Source organism: Oryctolagus cuniculus, chromosome 2, assembly GCF_964237555.1.
Source record: "Oryctolagus cuniculus chromosome 2, mOryCun1.1, whole genome shotgun sequence".
NCBI lineage: Eukaryota > Metazoa > Chordata > Mammalia > Lagomorpha > Leporidae > Oryctolagus > Oryctolagus cuniculus.
Genome location: NC_091433.1, coordinates 85,940 through 109,637, shown reverse-complemented (window position 1 = coordinate 109,637; position 23,698 = coordinate 85,940). Strand labels below are relative to the sequence as shown.

The following is a 23,698-nucleotide window of genomic DNA, read 5'->3' as shown; positions in this document are numbered from 1 at the left end:
GGGGCCGGGACTCTGGCCCCTCCCCTTTACCTCCTGGAGGCTGGGACCTGACCACGCCCCTCCCACCTCTGGGGGCCGGGACTCTGGCCCCGCCCCTTTACCTCCTGGGGGATCTGGAACTTGCGGACCACGCCCCTCCCACCTCTGGGGGCCGGGACTCTGGCCCCGCCCCTTTACCTCCTGGGGGATCTGGAACTTGCGGACCACGCCCCTCCCACCTCTGGGGGCCGGGACTCTGGCCCCGCCCCTTTACCTCCTGGGGGATCTGGAACTTGCGGACCACGCCCAGCTCATAGTACATCTGGATGCCACATTTGACCAGCTCCAGCTCGGTGCACTCCAGGTCGGAGAAGTGGAACTCGTAGATGTCGAACTTGCTGGGTCCTGGCAGCTCTTCCTTCTGTGAGGAGGATCGTGGGCTGAGGGCAGGTGCCCCGCAGCTCCACTTGTCACGTGTCTCTTCCCTGAGCCTGCTGTCCAGCCCGGACACTGTGGCTGCCTCTAGAGATTCCTGCCCTGCTGGCCACTCCAGTCCACAGCCCAGCACACGCGTCCTCTGCTGGCCCGGCTCGTCCCCTCCTCCCTTCCCACTGTGTCCTCACCAAAACGTCAGGGAACTTGGCACAAATCTATGCACAGGACGGTGCACAGGTACACGTGGACTCAGGCACACATGTGAACAAGTACACATGGGCAAGGCACACATGGCTCAGGCACACGTGTGCACACGCAGGCACAGAAGTGCAGTCTCACACCCCAAATGTGTGCAAATGATCACAGAGTAGCAGCTCCCTGTCCGAGCCCCGGGGGTGGCTCTGGCTAAATCACACGGCAGACACAGTGGTGATATTGCATGGGTGACACACGTGTGTATGCGACACATGCAAACAGACACATATGTACTGGGTGTCATGAGTCCTGGCCTCTCCCATAGTGAGGATAACAGGACAAACAGAGATGACGACACGGATGGTTCTGGAAGAGCACATGTCACTTCCACTCTAGCTGGACAACTCACACACTGGCCAGACTCAAAGCCCAAGTTACGTAGACACAGCAGGCCGACGAGGGTGGACACAGCACATGGCCAGCAGGCGGCAGGGGGCAGCACAGGACTCTCCCCCCCTCCACCACCAGGAGGCTAGTTTGCAGCCCAGGGACAGGAAGGGGGACTCACCAGGATGAGGCCCAGTTCATCCTCCTCACAGTCTGCGGGCTCCTTCCCCAGACGGTCTCTGGTTGGCTGGAAGGGAGCAGCATACAGCATACATGTGTAAGGCCAAGGGACTGTGCCCCCACCCTCAGGGTGACACGGAGGAGCCACGTCCCCTACCCTCAGGGTGACACAGAGGAGCCACGTCCCCTGCATCCTCCTGTGGTGACACAGAGGAGCCACGTCCCCTGCACACCCATGGTGACACGGAGGAGCCACGTCCCCTGCATCCTCCTGTGGTGACATGGAGGAGCCGCGTCCCCCGCGCCCTCGTGAGCATGTGGATGGTCCATCTGAGAGCTGTGGGCAGCAGCACTTGGGCAGGCCCAGGTAGCCTTTAGCGCAGACATGAGAGAGAAGTGGGTGCTGCAGCTCACTTCCCGCATGGCCCTGGCTTTCTGGCACAGTCCTCAGAAACCCCACAGGGATCACGTGAGCCTGGAGGGACACGAGGCTCTGGGAAGGACCGCGGGCAGGGGAGGGGCCCGCGGACGCAGGCACAGTACCAGGATCGCCTGGATCTCGTCCTTGTCACATCGCACGTGGTAGAGGACCATGTCCTGCGCGATGTCCTTGCGGTTCTCCAGTTTGTTCATCTTGTCATACGTGTCCGTGTTCAGCACTGACCAGCCCAGAAACTGCGTCAGGGACTGGGGGACGAGCATGTCCTGTGTGCCACGCCCAGGGCTCCCAGGGGCAGCAAGTGCTGGGACATCCCCAGGGTGCCCAGGATGGCCCAGTCCCGAGTTCGAGGCAGGGAGCTGTGTCCACCCCCACCCCCCCCACTCCGAGCCACCCCCCGAGCAGGTGTTTACCTCCATGATAACCTCATCCTGCTCGTCATGTCCGCCCCCCCCCCCCAAGCCACACCCGCGGCTCCCAGGGGCAGCAAGTGCTGGGACAGGTCCCCAGGGTGCCTAGGAGGCACGGCCTAGCCCCGGGTCCGAGGCAGGGAGCTGTCCACACCAGGGCAGGTGTTTACCTCCATGATAACCTCATCCTGCTCGTCAAAGGGCTTCCCGTCCTTCCTGTTGTAAAACGTAGCCACCCCCACGATCTCCTCTTTCTTGTTGACGATGGGCATGGACAGCACGTTCTTGATGACCCAGCCAGAGTCGTCCAGGGGCCCGTCCTGTGGAGCGGCGTCCAGAGCTGAGTGGCCCGGGTCCCACCCTGGCAGCACAGCCCTCACGCCGAGGTCAGGCTGTCGGTCCAGCCTGGGCAGCCCTCCTTGCGTGTGAGTGCCGCATGAATGCTCTCCCTCATGGTTGTCTCCCTGGAGGACTGGGGACATTTCCCACGAGGCTGGCTTCCTGGGGCGCAGGCCTCAGCCATGTTCTGTTGCGATGCTTGCTCGACTCGGGGTCTCGTATTTCCACTCTGTCCTGGGGCCTTAATGGGCCGGTTCCTGCGGGAGGCCCTCCGAACCCTTCTGCCCCAGGAGAGACACCCCGTCCCCCCATGTAGGTGTTCCCAGCGGAGGGTGGTGGAGCAGACGCCAACCTGTGCCGAGGCCCTGCCTGGCCCCGCCGAGCTCAGCCGAGAGCAGGTGAGCTGAGTCAGCGAGGTCAGCCAGGAGCCGCCGAGGCCCGCTGACACAGCGCGGAGCTCCCCCGGCTGCTGCCAGCCTCTGAGGTGGAGGCTGCCGCTTAAGCGGCAGACAGCGTGTTCTGCCCCGAGTGGAGTCCAGTTTGTCGGTGAGCAGCGCAGTACCTGGAACTTGAACATCTCGTCCGCGGAGGTGTTCATGATGTTACAGATCTGGAAGACAGCAAGCAGCCTCAGCGACAGCACGGGCAGCATGGTTCTGACAAGGGGTGGGCTCCTGGTGAGGCAGAGCCGAGGGCTGGCTTTGGGTCAGGGCTGGGGCCTGGCAGACACAGGATGGCCCTAGGCAGAGCCGAGGGCTGGCTTTGGGTCAGGGCTGGGGCCTGGCAGACACAGGATGGCCCTAGGCAGAGCCGAGGGCTGGTTGAGGCCCAGGGCAGGGACTTGGGGGCCCCAGACGGCACAGGACTCACAAAGCCACTTTCCGCCACGTAGGTTGGAAGGCCACTGGCCAGGGCCCAGTGATCGGCTGGGGGTGTGCTGGGGAGAGAACAGAGAGTCAGAGGATGGACACCTGGGTGGGCAGGGGTGCGCATCCTCGGGTCTCCTCCCTCTCTGAGCTCAAGCAGGTGCAGGGGAAGGCAGGAGAGGTTGGTGGGTGGTGGGAGCTGATGAGGACTGGAGGGAGGGAGAGGAGGCATGGGTGGGAGGTTTGCGGGGGAGGGCTATGCTAACCTGTTCCCTCTGCCCACTCTGTCCTTCTAAAGAGGGGGCCGCCTGGCTCCAGCCTGCCTCCCGGAACTCAGGCTGGTGGCCAGCGCTGCTGTCCAGCCCTGACCCGTGCCTGTACTGGCACCTGGACCCTAGTGCCTATCTGGGGCCTGGCCATGCAGCTTCTGGGTGGGGCCGGCGACACTCTCCCCCCAGGCTCTCTCAATTGACCCCTTCCCTGCTTCTGGAGCCTCCAGCTGGCGGGGCTGGGCTGGCTGAGCCCAGATGGGGACCCCAGGTCTACTGACCCCTCTGGACACCCACTCCGCATGTGCGCAGTGCCTGGGGCTGGTCACACTTCCTCAGCTCCCCAGGACCCTCCTCACGGTCTCCAGCCCTGCTGCACTGTGCCCACGGCAGCTGGCACCACGGGCTGGGCCACACGGTGCGCTTCCTGTGAAGCTGACACTTACGGGATGACCTTGATGTCCTCCTTGCCATGGAGGATGTAGTCGATGACCTTGTAGAAGACAATTTCCTGAGAAGCAAAGCACATCAGGTGTGGGGGCTCCTAGCCCAGCTCCTCCATGGGATCTCTCCCTGAGAGGTGAGCAGACACCAGGGCCCTGTCCCAGACACACACACACACACACACGTGCACAGGTCACACCTGCACTCTGCCACACTCAGGCACACTTGCATACATGGTCACACACACTATGCACATGGTTACACACCACACACAAGCATGCACACACATGACACACTTGCAGTCACATACAACCACACACAGGCAATCCACATGTGCACACACAGCCAACCATGCACACACAACCACACAGCATCAAACATATTTGCAGGTGACACACACAAGGGCCCACATACCCATCAAACATGGACAATCACACACAGCCAGATACTCGCAGGAGACACACACACAGTCACACACACCAGGCGCACTCACACATGCAACCACACCCACACAGTCACACAGTGTACACACCAACACACACCTCTGGTATGCATGCATGTTTTATGCAAGCATGTGTACACAGGTGGAATGTCACTTGTCCTCAGGACCATGCACACAGATTGAGAGCTGTCTTCTCTGTGTGCCCCTCAGCACTCCATACGTGTGCATGCTCACATGTGCAGCCTGGGTACATGTGTGAAGATGTTCCCGTGGTTTAGGGAAGCAGGGGCTCAGCCAATGGGAATAGATGCCAGCCTTGGCCAGCTGAGGCTACCCCCACCTCTGGAGCACACCAGGGAGCAAGGCCAGTGGCCAACAGACACTCAGGGCTGTTCCGGTCCCCTGGCCCCCTTCCCCAGGTCCTCCCACCCTGGGGCTGAGGAGCCACGTGTCGCAGGGCCTGGCCGCTCCCTGCTCCACTCACCCGGCCGTCGGGTGTGCGTGGGCCCGAGTAGGGCTGGGCCTCCCCCATCAGCACAGGCCAGACGTCAAAGAATTCCTGGGCAGAAGAGAGGAGAGCAAGGTGAGCTGTCCACCCGGAAGCCGGGCCAGGCCGGGTGGGGGGCCCAGGCCTCACCTTTTCCTTGGTCATGTCCAGGAGGCCCACAGAATAGCGGTCACAGTTGAGATAAGCCCGTACTGTGTAGAAGGCCTTGTGGAACTGCCTCTCGATGTCTGTCAGCTCCTCAAACACCTTGTTGGCCGACCACAGCAGCACCTGCAGCAAAGGCACCGCCCGCCCCACCTGACACAACACCTGCAGCAGAGACACCGCCCCTCCCCCACCTGACACAGCACCTGCAGCAGAGGCACCGCCCCTCCCCCACCTGACACAGCACCTGCAGCAGAGGCACCGCCCCTCCCCCACCTGACACAGCACCTGCAGCAGAGGCACCGCCCCTCCCCCACCTGACACAGCACCTGCAGCAGAGGCACCGCCCCTCCCCCACCTGACACAGCACCTGCAGCAGAGGCACCGCCCCTCCCCCACCTGACACAGCACCTGCAGCAGAGGCACCGCCCCTCCCCCACCTGACACAGCACCTGCAGCAGAGGCACCGCCCCTCCCCCACCTGACACAGCACCTGCAGCAGAGGCACCGCCCCTCCCCCACCTGACACAGCACCTGCAGCAGGGGCACCGCCCCTCCCCCACCTGACACAGCACCTGCAGCAGACACCGCCCCTCCCCACCTGACACAACACCTGCAGCAGACACCGCCCCTCCCCCACCTGACACAGCACCTGCAGCAGAGGCACCGCCCCTCCCCCACCTGACACAGCACCTGCAGCAGAGGCACCGCCCCTCCCCCACCTGACACAGCACCTGCAGCAGAGGCACCGCCCCTCCCCCACCTGACACAGCACCTGCAGCAGAGGCACCGCCCCTCCCCCACCTGACACAGCACCTGCAGCAGACACCGCCCCTCCCCCACCTGACACAGCACCTGCAGTAGGGGCACCGCCCCTCCCCCACCTGACACAGCACCTGCAGCAGAGGCACCGCCCCTCCCCCACCTGACACAGCAGCACCAAGGCACAGCTGGCACACCTGCCTGGCACAGAGCCCCTGTTTCCTCGGAGCGTGTGGCACCTGCTTCCTTACCCAGAAGGGCCCCTGAAATTTCTCAGGCAGAGAGGCCTTCAGGCTCCAGCCTCCTTGTGGTTAGTGTTTGGTTAACGAGTGAATGAGTGGGCCTGGCTTTGTGGTACAATGGCTTAAGCTGCCACCTGTGACACCAGCCTCCCCATCGGAGTGCCACTTCAAGGTCTGGCTGTTCCGCTTCTGATCCCGTTTCCTACTAGTGCACCCAGGAAGGCAGTGGACGATGGTCCAAAAACTTGGGCCCCACACACCCCTGTAGGATCAGGGGGAGTTCCGGGTTCCTGAACTAAGCCTGGCCCAGTCCTGGCTATTGCAGCCATCCAGGGAGTGAGCCAGCAGAGCTCTCTCTGTATTGCTGCCTTCAAATATATAAATAAATCTTAAGAAATGAGGGAATCAGTTAAAAGTAAAATAAGTTGCTATGAGTTGGGGTTTGGGCTGGGGTTTGAAGACATAGCGCACTGTCCAAAGGCCCTGGGCCCTTTCGTGGCCTCAACCACATAAGTCTGAGAGTGACGGTTTGCCTGTCGACAGGCTCTCTGGGGCCCCGGCCCTCAACAGGGCTCCTGTCACTCTTGGAAGGACACCAGGATTCTCTTCCCCAGCTGGAGTACAAGTCCCCAGGGCCCCACGTCCCGGCCTCTGCGCCCTGACATGGGGTGACCAGGCAAAGTGAGGGTGAGCTGCAGCTCCTGGATGCCCACAAAGTGATGCTGTCTCTTTAAATGTGCGTGTGACACGCCCACCTTTCCAGGAGGCACCTGGCGCATCCCTAAGGTGCCACACTGCACATCCAAGCGGGGCGCCACCTTCCTTATAAGGAGAGGTGGAAGGGGAGCCAGTTCTCGTCACTCCCTGGGCCGCGCCCCCTGGTTTCCTCTTTCGTTCTCAGGAGAACGCCCGACAGATCTTCCCAACCACAGGCACCATCTTGATTTTCTTTTCTCTGGTTTACGGCTTTCCCTGGCCCACCTGTGGCGGCTGTGTCTCTGTGTGGGGCGGCCCACACGTGTGCACATGTGTCTGTTCCCTCCCTGGCCCACCTGTGGCGGCTGTGTCTCTGTGTGGGGCGGCCCACACGTGTGCACGTGTGTCTGTTCCCTCCCTGACACACGCTGTCATGGCGGCTGTGTCTCTGTGTGGGGCGGCCCACACGTGTGCACGTGTGTCTGTTCCCTCCCTGACACACGCTGTCATGGCGGCTGTGTCTCTGTGTGGGGCGGCCCACACGTGTTCACCTGTGTCTATTCCCTCCCTGACACACGCTGTCATAGCGGCTGTGTTGGGGTGGCCCACACGTGTGCACGTGTGTCTGTTCCCTCCCTGACACACGCTGTCATGGCGGCTGTGTCTCTGTGTGGGGCGGCCCACATGTGTTCACCTGTGTCTATTCCCTCTAGACACTTAATGTCAGGGCGGCTGTGTTGGGGCGGCCCATACGTGTGCACGTGTGTCTACTCCTTCTCCCTGACTCTGTTAGTATGTCTCTCTGTGGGAGGCAGAACCTGCATTGAAGAGTGGGTGTGTAGGCTGCCCAGATGCCCCCGCTCAACATGAGGTCCCCACAGGGGACCCCTTCAGCTGCCCCCTCTCAGCTCTGTGAAGCCCCCGTTGCTGCCATGGGCTGGGTGGGCCCTGGAGACAGCGTCCCCTGGAGTCTCAGCACCGCCACCCCAGCTGAGCCCCTGCTGTCCTGGAGAGTTCGTGGCTGAAGCCCGTGGACTGCAAGTCTTCCCTTCACACCAGCCCTGCTCTGAGACGCCAGCCCCCAGTCACCCCAAGCACTCAGCCCCTGAGATCCGGGTCTCCGTAACCAGGAGCTCCCGCACCCCCAGCCCTCCGTCCTGCTCCTGCCTCCTGGCCAGACCCATCGTCTGCTGCACCACCAGCAAAGCCAGGTGCGACTGCCTGTCCCTGCTGACTCTCGGTCAACAGAAACCAAAGGAATGACAGGAATTTGAATTCTCACATGTCAACCAGCAACTGATGGATGCCGCCCGAAGCCACACAACCCCGGGTCCCTGTGGGGATTCACCCTGCGTGCACCTGGGTCGTGGGAGGAAGTACAAGAGGGTTCCATGGCCACGTGTCTCCCCTGCATGGAGGGTGGGGCCAGGAGGGCAGCTGCCCAGGCTCTCAGCCGGGACATGGCCGGGGCATCAGACCCAAGGCAACCAGGCACTTGCAGCGACATTTATAAAGCAATTACTTATTTACCTATTTGAGAAAGAAAGTGCTCCCATCTGCTGGTTCATAAATGCCTGAAACAGCTGGCCCGGGCCAGGCAGGTGTTGGGAGCTGAGAACATTCTAGTCTCCCATGTGGGTGGCAGGGGCCCATGCCACCTGAGCCATCACTTGCTGCCTCCTGGGTGCACGTGAGCAGGGAGCTGGAGTCAGGAGCCAGGAACTCCATCCAGGTCTCCTGCATGGGTGGCAGGTACACAAGTACTTGGGCCATTGCCTGCTGCCTCCCAGGGTGCATTAGTAGGGACCTGGATGGGGAGCGGAGCTGAGACTTGAACACAGGCTCCAACATGGGATGCAGGCATCACCACACCAAACCACCACGCGCAGGCCTATGGGATTCTCCAGAGAATAAGTCATCTTCCTGGGCTGTGGTCTGCATGGATCACTTGGGCCGAGTGCCTGGGAACGGAGCCCCTGGACCCCTCAGGCAGCGGCCAGCCAAGTCCCAGTGCCCTGGAGGGCCCAGCCCCAGGGGGCATTTCAGGAGACCTCTGTACAGAGCCAGATGGGATGGGCTCCTGGTGAGCTCCCATCGATGGCCTTAGTGTTCCTTCGTGTTCTGAGAGCCAGCACTTCAATAGCTATGATTAAAACTCAATGAACCTACATATTTAAACTTCTTATAAAAACAAAGGTACAAGTATGCAAACTCACTGCTTCCTGTGATCCATGGCTTACCCAGAGTTACTCTGTCAGCGACAGCCCCCGCCTGCGCCCTCTGGCCTGGAGTGAGTTTGCCGGCTCACAGAACATAGGTGTGAGAACTGCTGCCTTCCTGCACCTGTGGGCCAGGGCCGGCACCTCCTCGGGTCTTTCCTGTGAGCCCTGAGTCCAGGACAGGTGGACAGCTAGTGTGGAGAGGCCACAGCTCCGCACCACAGTTGGTGCCACACAAGTGACCAGGCAGTGGGAGTCGTTCCCCCAGAACTGGCCGGGCAGCCTGGTGGGTCTGCATTCCAGGCCCCGCCTCCATCGGCTCCCGCCCAAGCTGCTGAGGTCCTTCTCAGGAGGCACTGAGACCACCCAGCAAAGAGGATCAGGCCCCAGGAGGGCCCTGCAGTTCTGCCCGGGCTGGGGAGGGGAGCAAGGGTGAGTACCAGGGACAGCTCCTCTGCTTCTTGCCTCTGCTCCCCAGCAGCCGAGAGAGGAGCGCACAGTTCTGAGGCTGGGCCAACTCTGCCATCTCTCCTGCTGCCCAGGATGACCACGTCAGCCCAGGATGACCGTCTGGGGCCCAGGATGACCACGTCAGCCCAGGATGACCACATCGGCCCAGGATGACCACGTCAGCCCAGGATGACCACGTCGGCCCAGGATGACCATCTGGGGCTCAGGATGACCGTCTGGGGCCCAGGATGACCATGTCAGCCCAGGATGACCATCTGGGGCCCAGGATGACCGTCTGGGGCTCAGGATGACCATGTCAGCCCAGGATGACCATATGGGGCCCAGGATGACCGTCTGGGGCCCAGGATGACCACGTCAGCCCAGGATGACCATCTGGGGCCTAGGATGACCACGTCAGCCCAGGATGACCGTCTGGGGCCCAGGGTGACCACGTCAGCCCAGGATGACCATCTGGGGCCCAGGATGACCACGTCAGCCCAGGATGACCATCTGGGGCCCAGGATGACCATGTCGGCCCAGGATGACCATCTGGGGCCCAGAATGACCACGTCAGCCCAGGATGACCACATCGGCCCAGGATGACCATCTAGGGCCCAGGATGACCGTCTGGGGCCCAGGATGACCACGTCGGCCCAGGATGACCACGTCGGCCCAGGATGACCACATCCGCCCAGGATAACCGTCTGGGACCCAGTCTGGGAGCCCCTATACAGTGGTGTTTTTTGCCATCTCATCTGGGTGAAGATCTGGGAAAAAGGCACCCCTGTGGGCACAGGGATGGAACCGTCCTGGGACATGCCTGCCTGACAGCGCGGCAGCTGGCCCCAGCCCCTCCAGCCTTCCTGTCGCATCCAGGGGGCTGGTGCAGTGCCCGCGTCCCATATGGGCACTGGTTTGAGTCCTGGCTGCTCCACTTCCTATCCAGCTCCCTGCTAATGTGCCTGGGAAACAGTGGAAGATGGCCCAAGAACTTGGGCCCCTGCACCCATGTGGGAGACCAGGAAGAAGCTCCTGGTTCCTGGCTCCTGGCTTTGGCCTGGCCCAGCCCTGGCCCTTATGGCCATTTGGGAAGTGAACCAGTGGATAGAAGACTCTCTCTCTCCTTCTCTTTCCATATCTTTTTCAGATAAATAAATAGATCTTAAAAAAAAAAAAAAAAGCCTGGAAACCGAAGGACAGACAGAGCAGGACTGTAGGCTGGGCCGTGCCCCAGAGGCACGAGTAGGTCCCCAGGCCCAGTGTGGTGGGTGTGAAGCTGGCAGTGAGGGGCGCGGGAGTGGGCCCTCCTGATGGGATCAGCCTGCTCGTAAGAAGGGGGCACACAGGAAGGCCCCCATTCTGAATGCTCAGCCTCCAGGGCCTTGGGGAATGGCGTCTGCAGCATGAGCACCACAGACTGACTGTTCCAGGGAGCCAGGCACACCAGGAAGCTGCGGCGGGCGCAGAGCGTGGCCAGCCCTCGCCACATGGATGCAGACTCCCACCAGTGGTGCATCCACTCCAGTTCCTGATTTCACACACACAGGTACAGGCGTGCCACAGGCAAAACAAAACACCACCTCTCTGAGAAGATGAAGGAAGCCTGGGAAGCAGACGTGGACCCACACAGCACGGGGGGCGATCGGGTGGGGGTGTGAGCGACCGAAATTCCTCCACCAAAGGCAGCGATGGGAAAGGTCGACGACATGAGGGTCGGATGGCAGTGCAGCGGGGACGTGGGGCCTCTGAGAGAGAAAAGAGACGCTGGGATGGAGAACGATGTAGGTCGGACCTCACAGCTACCAGAAGAGGAAGAGTGAACCAAGGCGAACCCCACTTCAAGAAGCGGTCAACTGGTCTAACAGACAACTGTGTCAGAAGTAGCAATGACTGGCGAACCGGGTGAGCACAGCACAAGGCCAGCAAAGGAAATACAGCAGCTGCAAGGAAGGAGTGAGAAGCAAGGCGCGTGCATGGTCGGCAGGGACTGGGATTGACACAGGGACACGTGGTCACAGGCACCTGCACTGTGGGCTGAGAGGTGCTGTGTTTGGAAGAGGACTTGGAGTGGTCACGATGGGTAGCAAGCGCTAAGCAAGTGATCCCCAAGAGGGGAGAACAGTGAACTAATTCAAGGAGCTCAGTTAAAACCAAAGGGAGAAGAAAGAGAGGAATATGACAACCAAGACACGAGGACAGCACACAGAGGGTGGCCAAGAATGTGACGGATATTAGCTCTACTGTACCGAGAGCCCCCTCATGTGTGAATGATCTAAACAGACTTCCAGAGGGTAAGAAGGCAAGGCCAGACTACATGCTGTCTACACAAAGCCCCTCTAAGTATAAAGACGCAGACAGTTTAAAAGGAGAGGGCTGTGCTGACCCACCGAAGGGCAGCTGGAGGCTGGGCACTGGGCTGACATTGCTCGGGGAGCTGGCACTGTGGCACAGCAGCTTAAGCTGCCATCTGCCGTGCTGGCACCCATATGGGTGCTGGTTCAAGTCCTGGCTGCTCCACTTACGACCCAGCTCCCTGCTAATGCACCTGGGAAAGCAGTGGAGGATGGCCCAAGTGCTGGGGCCCCTGCACAAATGTGGGAGGCCCAGAAAAAATTCCTGGTTCCTGGCTTTGGCCTGGCCCAGTCCTGGCTGTTGTGGCCATTTGAGGAGTGAACCAGTAGATGGAAGATCACTCTCTGCCTTTCAAATAGATAAATAAATTATTAAAAAAAAAAGATATTGTTTGGGATCCCTGCACCCTGAGTTCAAGTCCTTGCTCCACTTTCAATCCCAGTTCCCCACTAATGAAGACCACAGGAGGCAGCAGGTGATGCCACCCATGTGGGACACCAAGATGGAGTTCCAGGTTCTTGGCTTTGACCTGGCCCAACCCTAGTTTTTATCTCAAAAGAAAAAAAAAAAACCCTAACCAGAGTAGCTGTATCAACTTTGGACAAAGACTTCAGGACAAGGAAAATTATTGGCGTTGGAGGAAGGCACTGCCGAGCAACAGCGGGGTTGATTCTGCAGGAAGACCAGGAGTCCTTCACGTAAGCACCTGGCACCAGAGCGTCACACCACACGACGGAGACAGGCAGCGCCGCCTGGAGGAACGGGTCAGCCCACAGGTACAGCCAAAACCAGAGAGGGGTGGATTCGGCAGGCAGAAAGCAAGAGGGAACTGCAGGCCGAGCAGCGCCTGGGGGCATGGTGCAGCCAGCTGCTCCCGGCAACAGCAGGTGGATGCTCTTCCCAGACGGACACTTCCCCGGACGGATCGCATCCTGGGACACAGCACCTTTTAAGTCCTTCCGATGAACAAGAATCAAAATAAAATTGTGTTCTCACACTGTAGTGGAATTAAAGTAGAAAAGCAGCGGGAACACTGCCGGCAGGTGGTTGGAAAATTCCAACAGATTAACAACAACTTCTAAGTAATAGGCGGGCCAAAAGCTCAAGAGAAATTTAAAGCTAAATGAAAACGAGGATGCCAGTTGTCCAAATCTGCGGGCTGCAGTGAAAGCGCCCTTGGGAGGGAATTCACAGCGCCGAGTGCACACAGCAGTCAAACCAGTAACCGAGCTCAGGAGAGCAGAGCACGACCAGTGACGCCACACCAAGAGAGCAGCCACCTCAGGGAAGACACTTCCGCCCCTCCGACGACGGGGGCCAGCGCGCAGCCCCGGCCAGCACCAGGCGCTCTGTGAGGCTGCACGGCCTCTCTCAGGACGTGTTCCATCACTAAGTGACAGCCACTGTGTTGTGACAATTCTGTGGCTCCAGATTTAACAAGTGAGACGAGAAAGACCAGTTCCTTGAGGGGCACCAAAAGGCACCTAAGATGTCAGTCGACCGGAATAGATCTCTCAGTGTAGAAGAAAACAAGTCAGCGATGACCAGCCTTCCAAAACAGCATCGGTCCCCGATGGTTTCGCTGGTGAATTCTACCAAGTATTTAGGCACAAATCATGCTACTTCAGTAGGATCTCTTCCAGAACATTGAAGGGCAGGCATGATAGCATAAAACGTGTGCTTGGTTTTCCTTTCTGGTTCCTAGCACAGAACTCCTAAATCCAGACACCTCCAAAGTGCCCAGTGTGAGGTGTTCCTGGATGAGGGCTGGTTGTCAGGGGAACCAACCATGTGATGAGAGGGTTGGGATCTCAGCCCCACCCCCAGGCCCTGGGAGAGGAGGGGCTGAAGGTTGAGCTGATCCGCAGTGGCCGAGGACGTGGTGGACACACCTCTGTAATGCAGCCCCTCAACAGTCTGTGCGTCCCTTCTCCCGGGGCCTCATGGCGTCCTTTGTAACCAGCCGGTGGACAGAAGTGTTCCCCTGAGCTCTGGGTGGCTCTGGTGAATTAATGGACCCCAAGGAGGGCCTGTGGGTATCCCCACCTAGGGCTCCAGATTGGTGTCAGAGTGGGGGGCCGTCCTGTGGGGCTAAGCCCTCAACTGCGAGCTGCGACGCTGGCTCCTGGCTCCGGGACAGGGGCCACACAGCTGTGTCCACCGTGTCCACTGCAGAGCTTGCTTGGGGTTCTGTGTTATGAGAGAGCAGGAGAAAGGGACTTTGTTTCCCTGCCCCCGCCACATCTTCAGAACACAGAATACTTTAACACATTGTCTTAATGGCAAAATCAGACAACGGCATTACAGTAAAGAGGAATGCGGACCTATATAGCTCACAAAAAGGAGTTTTTACCGGAAGTAAAAATTCTTAACAAAACATTGGCACAGCCAATATAATAATGTGTAAAAATAATTACACTTCAGGGGCTGGCGCTGTGGCGCAGCAGGTTAACGCCCTGGCCTGAAGCACCAGCATCTCATATGGGCGCCGGTTCAAGACCCGGCTGCTCCATTTCCTATCCAGCTCTCTGCTGTGGTCTGGGAAAGCAGTAGAAGATGACCCAAGACCTTGGGTCCCTGCACCCGTGTGGGAGACCCGGAAGAAGCTCCTGGCACAGCTCTGGCCGTTGCAGCCAATTGGGGAGTAAACTGTTGGATGGAAGACCTCTCTCTCTCTCTCTCTCTCTGTTTCTCTCTCTGCCTCTCCTCTCCCTGTGTAACTCTGACTTTCAAATAAATAAATAAATCTTTAAAAAAAATAATTACACTCCATGGCCAGTGGTATTTATTACATGTTAGCAAGGCGAGTTTGCCTGTTTGTCCGTGGGATGAAGAGGGAAACTGACACTCTCATCAGGGAAAAGCCTGTGACAAAACCCGACCATTGTGAACAAGCACCCTTGGCAGCCAGAAACAGAGGGACGCGCTCCGTGAGAAGCACAGTCCGCACCCTGCACCAAGCGGGGCCAACAGGAACTGGGTGCACTCCCCTCCCACCCTCGTGTCCCACACCCAGAGTCCTCACTGGCTCAAGAAGACAAAATAACAGCCACACGGATTGGAAGGGAAGTAAGAAAGGTCTTCGTCCACAAGCGCCCGGGGTCAGTGCCGCAGTAATCAGCACTCGGGGAAGAGCGAGCCCTGCAGTGGGCTCCCGGGATCTTGGCTCACACTGCACAGTCGTCTGCTTTCCTTCGCAGCGGCACGAACAGCTGCAGCTCGAAGTCAAGAACACAGTGCCTCTGACGCTAGCACCAGAACCTAAATACCTGGCATAAACCTACTGAAATATGCAAGGTCTATGTGCAGGAACTACACACTCTGATGAAAGAAACCGAAGCTCCAAGTAAATACAGTAAAAATACTCCAAGTGAAACTCTGCTCATGCTTAGGAGATCTGTTACATGTGTATTATTTATTTGTTGCAGACACATGGAGAGAGACAGAGCTCTCCCATCTGCTCCTTCATGCCTCAAATGCCTGCAACAGCTAGGGCTGGGCTAGGCCAAAACCATGAGCCACGAGCTCCACCTTTGTCTCCCACGTGGGCGGCAGGGACCCAACTACTTGAGCCATCACTGCCACCCCTCAGGGTGCTCATCAGCAGGAGCTGGGGTCAGGAGCAGAGCGAGGACTCACCCCCGCCCCGATCCTGGATGCGGGCATCGTAACCGTCATCTTCACTACTCAGCAAAATGACTGTCCTGACCCAGATTCTTTCCTGTTTGATCTACAGCTCTAACACAATCCCAATTAAAATACAAATAGGTGTTTTGTCAATATTGACAAACTGATTCTAAAGTTTATGTGAAAAGGCAAAAAACCTAGCCTAGCCGGCACAATGTTACAGAAGACAAAAGCAGTTGGGCGGCTGACATTCCCCGTTCAGGGCGCTGTGAGGTGCAGTGCTGTGGACAGCAGGGTGCTGGGGAAAGAACACACGCACACTGATGGTGCCGGCGCGCAGGGCCCGGAGACCTGCACGAGAGCAGGGGCTGGTCCTCCACGGGAGCAGGGCCCGGAGACCTGCACGAGAGCAGGGACTGGTCCTCCACGGGAGCAGGGCCCGGAGACCTGCACGAGAGCAGGGGCTGGTCCTCCACGAGAGCAGGGGCTGGTCCTCCACGGGAGCAGGGGCTGGTCCTCCACGGGAGCAGGGGCACTCATGGGAGAAGCTGGTCTCTGCACCGGGCGGCCCGGGAACAACAGGATGTCCACAAGCAAAGGCGTCCAGATGCATGCCTCACGCCCCTCACAAAATGAACCACAGAGCCAAGCGCAAAAATGAACCTATGGAAACTTCTAGGAGGTCACAGCAGAAGATCTAGGTGGCTTTGGAGCCACCAATGAGTTTTTAGATATAATACAAAGCACAATCCATGAAGGAAAAATATGCTAGATTAATTAAAATTAGAAACTTCTGTTTAGAAAAATACAGTTAAGAGAATAATCCATATCTGATAAAGGGCTTGCATCCAAATATACAAAGATGTTTTAAATAATGAGAAAAACAAAGCACTCCTGTTTTAAAAAAAAAGGGCTGAGGATCTGCACCCAGGCCACAAGGGCAGGTGCTCCACCAGTGCACCCTGGGGAGGTCCAGACAGGCTGCTCACGAGACACCAGGCCGCCAGGCCCTCCCAGGGCAGTGCTGCTGTGTCCCTGTGTGGCCGTCCACATCTGCCCGCACTGCCCAGGGCCTGTGGAGCTTTGCAGAGCAAGGTGAACCCTCACCCAAAGATGGAGTCAGGTGTGAGATCAGGTGCAGGTGGACAGTGCCAGCTGTGTCACAGATGGCACAAACCTCACTGAGGGGAGTGGGAGAGGCACTCACTCTCATGATTTGGGGAATGAGTGGAGCCTGCGACACTGGAGGTAGGAGGAACTGGACAGGGACACTGTGTTCTGCTGGACACAGAAAACAGGTTAACGGTCCTGGCACTGCCACTCATGTCACACGCACAGAATCAAGCAGTTAGGGGAGGAAGGCAGGGGCACATGTCACCAAGAAGAGACGGAGGTGACCTGTGAGAATTAGTGCTGAAGACATAAGAAGTCGCATCTAGTAAGAGAAGAGGTTCAGGTGCTCACATGAGGCAGTAACTGTGAACACAGCACATGTGAGAGCTGGGACGCCAGGTGCTTCAGAGAGTTCATGGGCATCCCATATGGGCACTGGCTCGAGTCCCAGCTGCTCCACTTCTGATCCAGCTCCCTGACAATGGGCCTCAGAAAGCAGCCACAGATAGCCCAATTCCTTGGGTCCCTGCGCCCACGTCGGGGACCTGGATGAAGCTCCCAAGTGCCTTGGCGGGGCAGCTGCTGGGGAACCCAGAAAACACGGCTATGCACTGCCACCGCGATGCTGCAGGAACCTGGGCTAATCGGGAGCAAAACCTCCGAAGACCGGAAACACCACTCAGTAGGCCAGACCCCAGACACGGGGCAAATCTGAGAGATGGAACAGCCCAGAGGCCCCTGAGGAGACTGAGAGAGACGTCTGAGGAGACCTCAAAGAGATGTCTGAGCACCCTCACAGACCCCTGAGAGGACCCCAGAGAGATGCCCGAGGAAACCTCACAGAGACCCCTGAGGAGACCTGAGAGAGACGTCTGAGGAGACTGAGAGAGACCCCTGAGGAGAATGAGAGACCCTGAGGAGACCTGAGACCCTGAGGAGACTGAGAGAGACCCTGAGGAGACCTGAGACCCTGAGGAGACTGAGAGAGACCCTGAGGAGACTGAGAGACCCTGAGGAGACCCGAGAGACCCTGAGGAGACTGAGAGAGACTCTGAGGAGACTGAGAGACCCTGAGGAGACAGAGAGACCCTGAGGAGACCCGAGACCCTGAGGAGAATGAGAGACCCTGAGGAGACTGAGAGAGACCCTGAGGAGACTGAGAGACCCTGAGGAGACTGAGAGAGACCCTGAGGAGAGTGAGAGAGACCCTGAGGAGACCTGAGAGACCCTGAGGAGACTGAGAGAGACTCTGAGGAGACTGAGAGACCCTGAGGAGACCTGAGAGACCCTGAGGAGACTGAGAGACCCTGAGGAGACCCGAGAGACCCTGAGGAGACTGAGAGAGACTCTGAGGAGACTGAGAGACCCTGAGGAGACAGAGAGACCCTGAGGAGACCCGAGACCCTGAGGAGAATGAGAGACCCTGAGGAGACTGAGAGAGACCCTGAGGAGACTGAGAGACCCTGAGGAGATGAGAGACCCTGAGGAGAGTGAGAGAGACCCTGAGGAGACTGAGAGACCCTGAGGAGACTGAGAGACCCTGAGGAGAGTGAGAGAGACCCTGAGGAGACTGAGAGACCCTGAGGAGACTGAGAGAGACCCTGAGGAGACTGAGAGACCCTGAGGAGACTGAGAGAGACCCTGAGGAGACTGAGAGACCCTGAGGAGACCCGAGACCCTGAGGAGACTGAGAGACCCTGAGGAGACTGAGAGACCCTGAGGAGATGAGAGACCCTGAGGAGACTGAGAGACCCTGAGGAGACTGAGAGACCCCTGAGGAGACTGAGAGAGACCCTGAGGAGACTGAGAGACCCTGAGGAGACTGAGAGAGACCCTGAGGAGACTGAGAGACCCTGAGGAGACTGAGACCCTGAGGAGACTGAGAGACCCTGAGGAGACTGAGAGACCCTGAGGAGACCCGAGAGACCCTGAGGAGACTGAGAGAGACTCTGAGGAGACTGAGAGACCCTGAGGAGACCTGAGAGACCCTGAGGAGATGAGAGACCCTGAGGAGACTGAGAGACCCTGAGGAGACTGAGAGAGACCCCTGAGGAGACTGAGAGACCCTGAGGAGACTGAGAGAGACCCTGAGGAGACTGAGAGAGACCCCTGAGGAGACTGAGAGACCCTGAGGAGACTGAGAGACCCTGAAGAGACTGAGAGACCCTGAGGAGACCAGAGAGACCCCTGAGGAGACTGAGAGAGACTCTGAGGAGACTGAGAGACCCTGAGGAGACTGAGAGACCCTGAGGAGACTGAGAGACCCTGAGGAGACCAGAGAGACCCTGAGGAGACTGAGAGACCCTGAGGAGACTGAGAGACCCTGAGGAGACCAGAGAGACCCTGAGGAGACTGAGAGACCCTGAGGAGACTGAGAGACCCTGAGGAGACCCAAGACCCTGAGGAGACTGAGAGAGACCCTGAGGAGACTGAGAGACCCTGAGGAGACCTGAGAGAGACTCTGAGGAGACTGAGAGAGACCCTGAGGAGACTGAGAGAGACCCTGAGGAGACTGAGAGACCCTGAGGAGACCTGAGAGAGACTCTGAGGAGACTGAGAGAGACCCTGAGGAGACTGAGAGAGACTCTGAGGAGACTGAGAGACCCTGAGGAGACTGAGAGACCCTGAGGAGAATGAGAGACCCTGAGGAGACTGAGAGAGACCCTGAGGAGACTGAGAGAGACCCCTGAGGAGACTGAGAGACCCTGAGGAGACTGAGAGACCCTGAGGAGACTGAGAGACCCTGAGGAGACCTGAGACCCTGAGGAGACTGAGAGACCCTGAGGAGACCCGAGACCCTGAGGAGAATGAGAGACCCTGAGGAGACTGAGAGAGACCCTGAGGAGACTGAGAGAGACCCCTGAGGAGACTGAGAGACCCTGAGGAGACTGAGAGAGACCCTGAGGAGACTGAGAGACCCTGAGGAGACCTGAGAGACCCTGAGGAGACTGAGAGACCCTGAGGAGACTGAGAGAGACCCCTGAGGAGACTGAGAGACCCTGAAGAGACTGAGAGACCCTGAGGAGACCTGAGAGACCCTGAGGAGACTGAGAGACCCTGAAGAGACTGAGAGACCCTGAGGAGACCAGAGAGACCCCTGAGGAGACTGAGAGAGACTCTGAGGAGACTGAGAGACCCTGAGGAGACTGAGAGACCCTGAGGAGACTGAGAGACCCTGAGGAGACCAGAGAGACCCTGAGGAGACTGAGAGACCCTGAGGAGACCTGAGAGACCCTGAAGAGACTGAGAGAGACCCCTGAGGAGACTGAGAGAGACTCTGAGGAGACTGAGAGACCCTGAGGAGACCAAAGAGACCCTGAGGAGACTGAGAGACCCTGAGGAGACTAAGAGACCCTGAGGAGACTGAGAGAGACCCCTGAGGAGACCTGAGAGACCCTGAGGAGACTGAGAGACCCTGAGGAGAATGAGAGAGACCCTGAGGAGACTGAGAGACCCTGAGGAGACCCGAGACCCTGAGGAGACTGAGAGACCCTGAGGAGACTGAGAGACCCCTGAGGAGACCTGAGAGAGACCCTGAGGAGACTGAGAGAGACCCCTGAGGAGACCTGACAGAGACCCTGAGGAGACTGAGAGACCCTGAGGAGACTGAGAGAGACCCCGAGGAGACTGAGAGAGACCCCTGAGGAGAATGAGAGACCCTGAGGAGACTGAGAGAGACCCTGAGGAGACCCGAGACCCTGAGGAGACTGAGAGAGACCCTGAGGAGACTGAGAGACCCTGAGGAGACCCGAGACCCTGAGGAGACTGAGAGACCCTGAGGAGACTGAGAGACCCTGAGGAGACTGAGAGAGACTCTGAGGAGACTGAGAGACCCTGAGGAGACTGAGAGACCCTGAGGAGACTGAGAGACCCCTGAGGAGACTGAGAGAGACTCTGAGGAGACTGAGAGACCCTGAGGAGACTGAGAGACCCTGAGGAGACTGAGAGCGACCCTGAGGAGACTGAGAGAGACCCTGAGGAGACCTGAGACCCTGAGGAGACTGAGAGAGACCCCTGAGGAGACTGAGAGAGACCCCTGAGGAGACTGATAGAGACTCTGAGGAGACTGAGAGACCCTGAGGAGACTGAGAGAGACCCTGAGGAGACCTGAGACCCTGAGGAGACTGAGAGAGACCCTGAGGAGACTGAGAGACCCTGAGGAGAATGAGAGAGACCCCTGAGGAGACCTGAGAGACCCTGAGGAGACTGAGAGACCCTGAGGAGACTGAGAGACCTCTGAGGAGACTGAGAGACCCTGAGGAGATTCGAGACCCTGAGGAGACTGAGAGACCCTGAGGAGACTGAGAGACCCTGAGGAGACCCGAGACCCTGAGGAGACCTGAGAGAGACCCTGAGGGGACCCGAGACCCTGAGGAGACCTGAGAGACCCCTGAAGAGACTGAGAGAGACCCTGAGGAGATGAGAGACCCTGAGGAGACTGAGAGACCCTGAGGAGACCTGAGAGACCATGAGGAGACCTGAGACCCTGAGGAGACTGAGAGACCCTGAGGAGACTGAGAGACCCTGAGGAGACTGAGAGAGACCCTGAGGAGACTGAGAGAACCCTGAGGAGAATGAGAGACCCTGAGGAGACCTGAGACCCTGAGGAGACTGAGAGAGACCCCTGAGGAGAATGAGAGACCCTGAGGAGACTGAGAGACCCTGAGGAGACTGAGAGACCCTGAGGAGAATGAGAGACCCCGAGGAGAATGAGAGAGACCCTGAGGAGACTGAGAGACCCTGAGGAGAATGAGAGACCCTGAGGAGACTGAGAGAGACCCCTGAGGAGAATGAGAGACCCTGAAGAGACTGAGAGACCCTGAGGAGACTGAGAGAGACCCTGAGGAGAATGAGAGACCCTGAAGAGACTGAGAGACCCTGAGGAGAATGAGAGAGACCCTGAGGAGACTGAGAGACCCTGAGGAGAATGAGAGACCCTGAGGAGAATGAGAGAGACCCTGAGGAGACTGAGAGACCCTGAGGAGAATGAGAGACCCTGAGGAGACTGAGAGACCCTGAGGAGACCAGAGAGACCCTGAGGAGACTGAGAGACCCTGAGGAGACCTGAGAGACCCTGAGGAGACTGAGAGACCTCTGAGGAGACTGAGAGACCCTGAGGAGACCCGAGACCCTGAGGAGACTGAGAGACCCTGAGGAGACTGAGAGAGACCCTGAGGAGACTGAGAGACCCTGAGGAGACCTGAGAGACCCTGAGGAGACTGAGAGACCCTGAGGAGACCTGAGAGACCCCTGAGGAGACTGTGAGACCCTGACGAGACCTGAGAGACCCCTGAGGAGACTGTGAGACCCTGAGGAGACAGAGTGACCCTGAGGAGACTGAGAGACCCTGAGGAGACCTGAGAGAACCTGAGGAGACTGAGAGACCCTGAGGAGACTGTGAGACCCTGAGGAGACCTGAGACTCTGACGAGACCTGAGAGACCCCTGAGGAGCCCCAAGACCCTGAGGAGACTGAGTAGACCCTGAGGAAACTGAGAGACCCTGAAGAGACTGAGAGAGACCCCTGAGGAGACCTGACAGAGACTCTGAGGAGACTGAGAGACCCTGAGGAGACCCAAGAACCTGAGGAGACCTGAGAGACCCTGAGGAGACTGAGAGACCCTGAGGAGACCTGAGAGACCCTTGAGGAGACCAGAGAGACCCTGAGGAGACCCAAGACCCTGAGGAGATGAGAGACCCTGAGGAGACTGAGAGACCCTGAGGAGACTGAGAGACCCTGAGGAGACCCGAGACCCTGAGGAGACCTGAGAGACCCTGAGGAGACTGAGAGAGACCCCTGAGGAGACCTGAGAGAGACCTCTGAGGAGACTGAGAGACCCTGAGGAGACTGAGAGAGACCCCTGAGGAGACCTGAGAGACCCTGAGGAGACAGAGAGACCCTGAGGAGACAGAGAGGCTCCTGGGGGAAGAGGGGCATGTTGAGATTCGGCACATGGGCCCTGGTGGAGGAGACCAAACAGCAAACTGAACTTTCTGGTGATGTGGGCAGACTCTGCCCTGTCCAGTGTTTTCTGCAAATCCAATGTTGTGAAAGAAATGTTGGCTTACAAAGTACTTGGTGTCAGCCTCATGACACAGCAGACCAAGCTTCTGCAGCAGCCTCCTGTGACTCCTCACCCCACATGGGTACTGGTTTGAGTCCCAGCTACTGCACTTCTGATCCAGTTCTCTGCTAATTGCCTGGGAAGTAGGGGAGGATGGCCTGAGTGCCAGGGACCTGCACCCACATTGGAGACCTGGGTGGAGATCCTGGCTCCTGGCTTCAGTCTGGCCCAGCCCTGGCCGTGGCGGCTCTTTGGGGAGTGAAGAAGCAGATGGAAGGTTGAGCTCTCTGATTCTGTCTCTGTAAGTCTACCTTCCAAATAAACAACCAACTCTTTTTTCTTAAAGTGACATGGAAAATCCGGATGAAACGTCCAGGAGAGGCAACGTCTGCAGAGCCAGAAGACACTGGGGACCCAGGAGGGGCCGCAGGCGGCGCTCGCAGCTGAGCATGGTCTCACAGTGAGGGTGGTGCTGGCCGCACAACACTGTGTGTACTTTGCAAGCCCCTGCGCCGTGTGGACCCACACCTCGTGGATCTGCCACGAGGGACAGCGCAGCCGCAAGCTGCTCCAGCGCAGCTGCAGAACGCAGCGGGGAGCAGCTCCTTCCTTTGACCGAAGACGTGGTGAGCAGAGTTGTAGGAGGGAGGTGTCCCTGGCGGAAGAGAAGCTCCTGGCGGGGGGCAGACTGAGGTCACCTAGGCACCATGGTGGGAAGGGGACTGCCCCTCCCGAGACCAGGGAGCAGGGGCGGTTGAGCGTCCACAGGTATGTGGGTGTGTGTAGTTTGTGTGGTGTGTGTGCATCTGCCTTTAGTGGAGGGAGGAGGGATGGCCCTAGTGGGGGACCAGCAAGGGCCGCACCCTAGGTCCTGACACTGGTGGATGAGCCCCGGCCTTCTCTTTGTCTGGGGGCCTCAACTGGACCCTGGCCTCCTGCCTCCTGCCTCCAGCCACTCCCATTCTGCCTCCCAGCCTTTCCAGAGCCCTGCACGGCCTCTCCTGGTGTCGCCTGTCCACAGCCCCAGCTCGACCGTCCTGCTGGCTTTGATCTTCCTCCCGCCCTTACACTGAGACACACACTTCCCCACTCCGGGTGTAGGCAGCCAGTGCCCCTTCTACACTGGCCACACTGGG

At 58.6% G+C, this 23,698-nt stretch overlaps 1 protein-coding gene across 2 annotated transcripts in view; it reads right to left on the bottom strand.

The window, feature by feature from the left end:
* Positions 1 to 23,698, bottom strand: part of PDE6B (phosphodiesterase 6B) — a 42,898-nt gene that overhangs the window by 10,252 nt on the left and 8,948 nt on the right. For both annotated transcript variants that reach the window (XM_070067931.1, XM_070067932.1), the window contains exons 4-12: positions 5,023 to 5,163; positions 4,870 to 4,944; positions 3,946 to 4,010; positions 3,235 to 3,301; positions 2,927 to 2,974; positions 2,196 to 2,345; positions 1,720 to 1,863; positions 1,178 to 1,243; positions 254 to 400 (exon numbers count right to left, since the gene is read on the bottom strand). In XM_070067931.1, the coding sequence (XP_069924032.1) occupies positions 254 to 400; positions 1,178 to 1,243; positions 1,720 to 1,863; positions 2,196 to 2,345; positions 2,927 to 2,974; positions 3,235 to 3,301; positions 3,946 to 4,010; positions 4,870 to 4,944; positions 5,023 to 5,163 (903 nt within the window). The remainder of the gene's footprint in view (positions 1 to 253; positions 401 to 1,177; positions 1,244 to 1,719; positions 1,864 to 2,195; positions 2,346 to 2,926; positions 2,975 to 3,234; positions 3,302 to 3,945; positions 4,011 to 4,869; positions 4,945 to 5,022; positions 5,164 to 23,698) is intronic.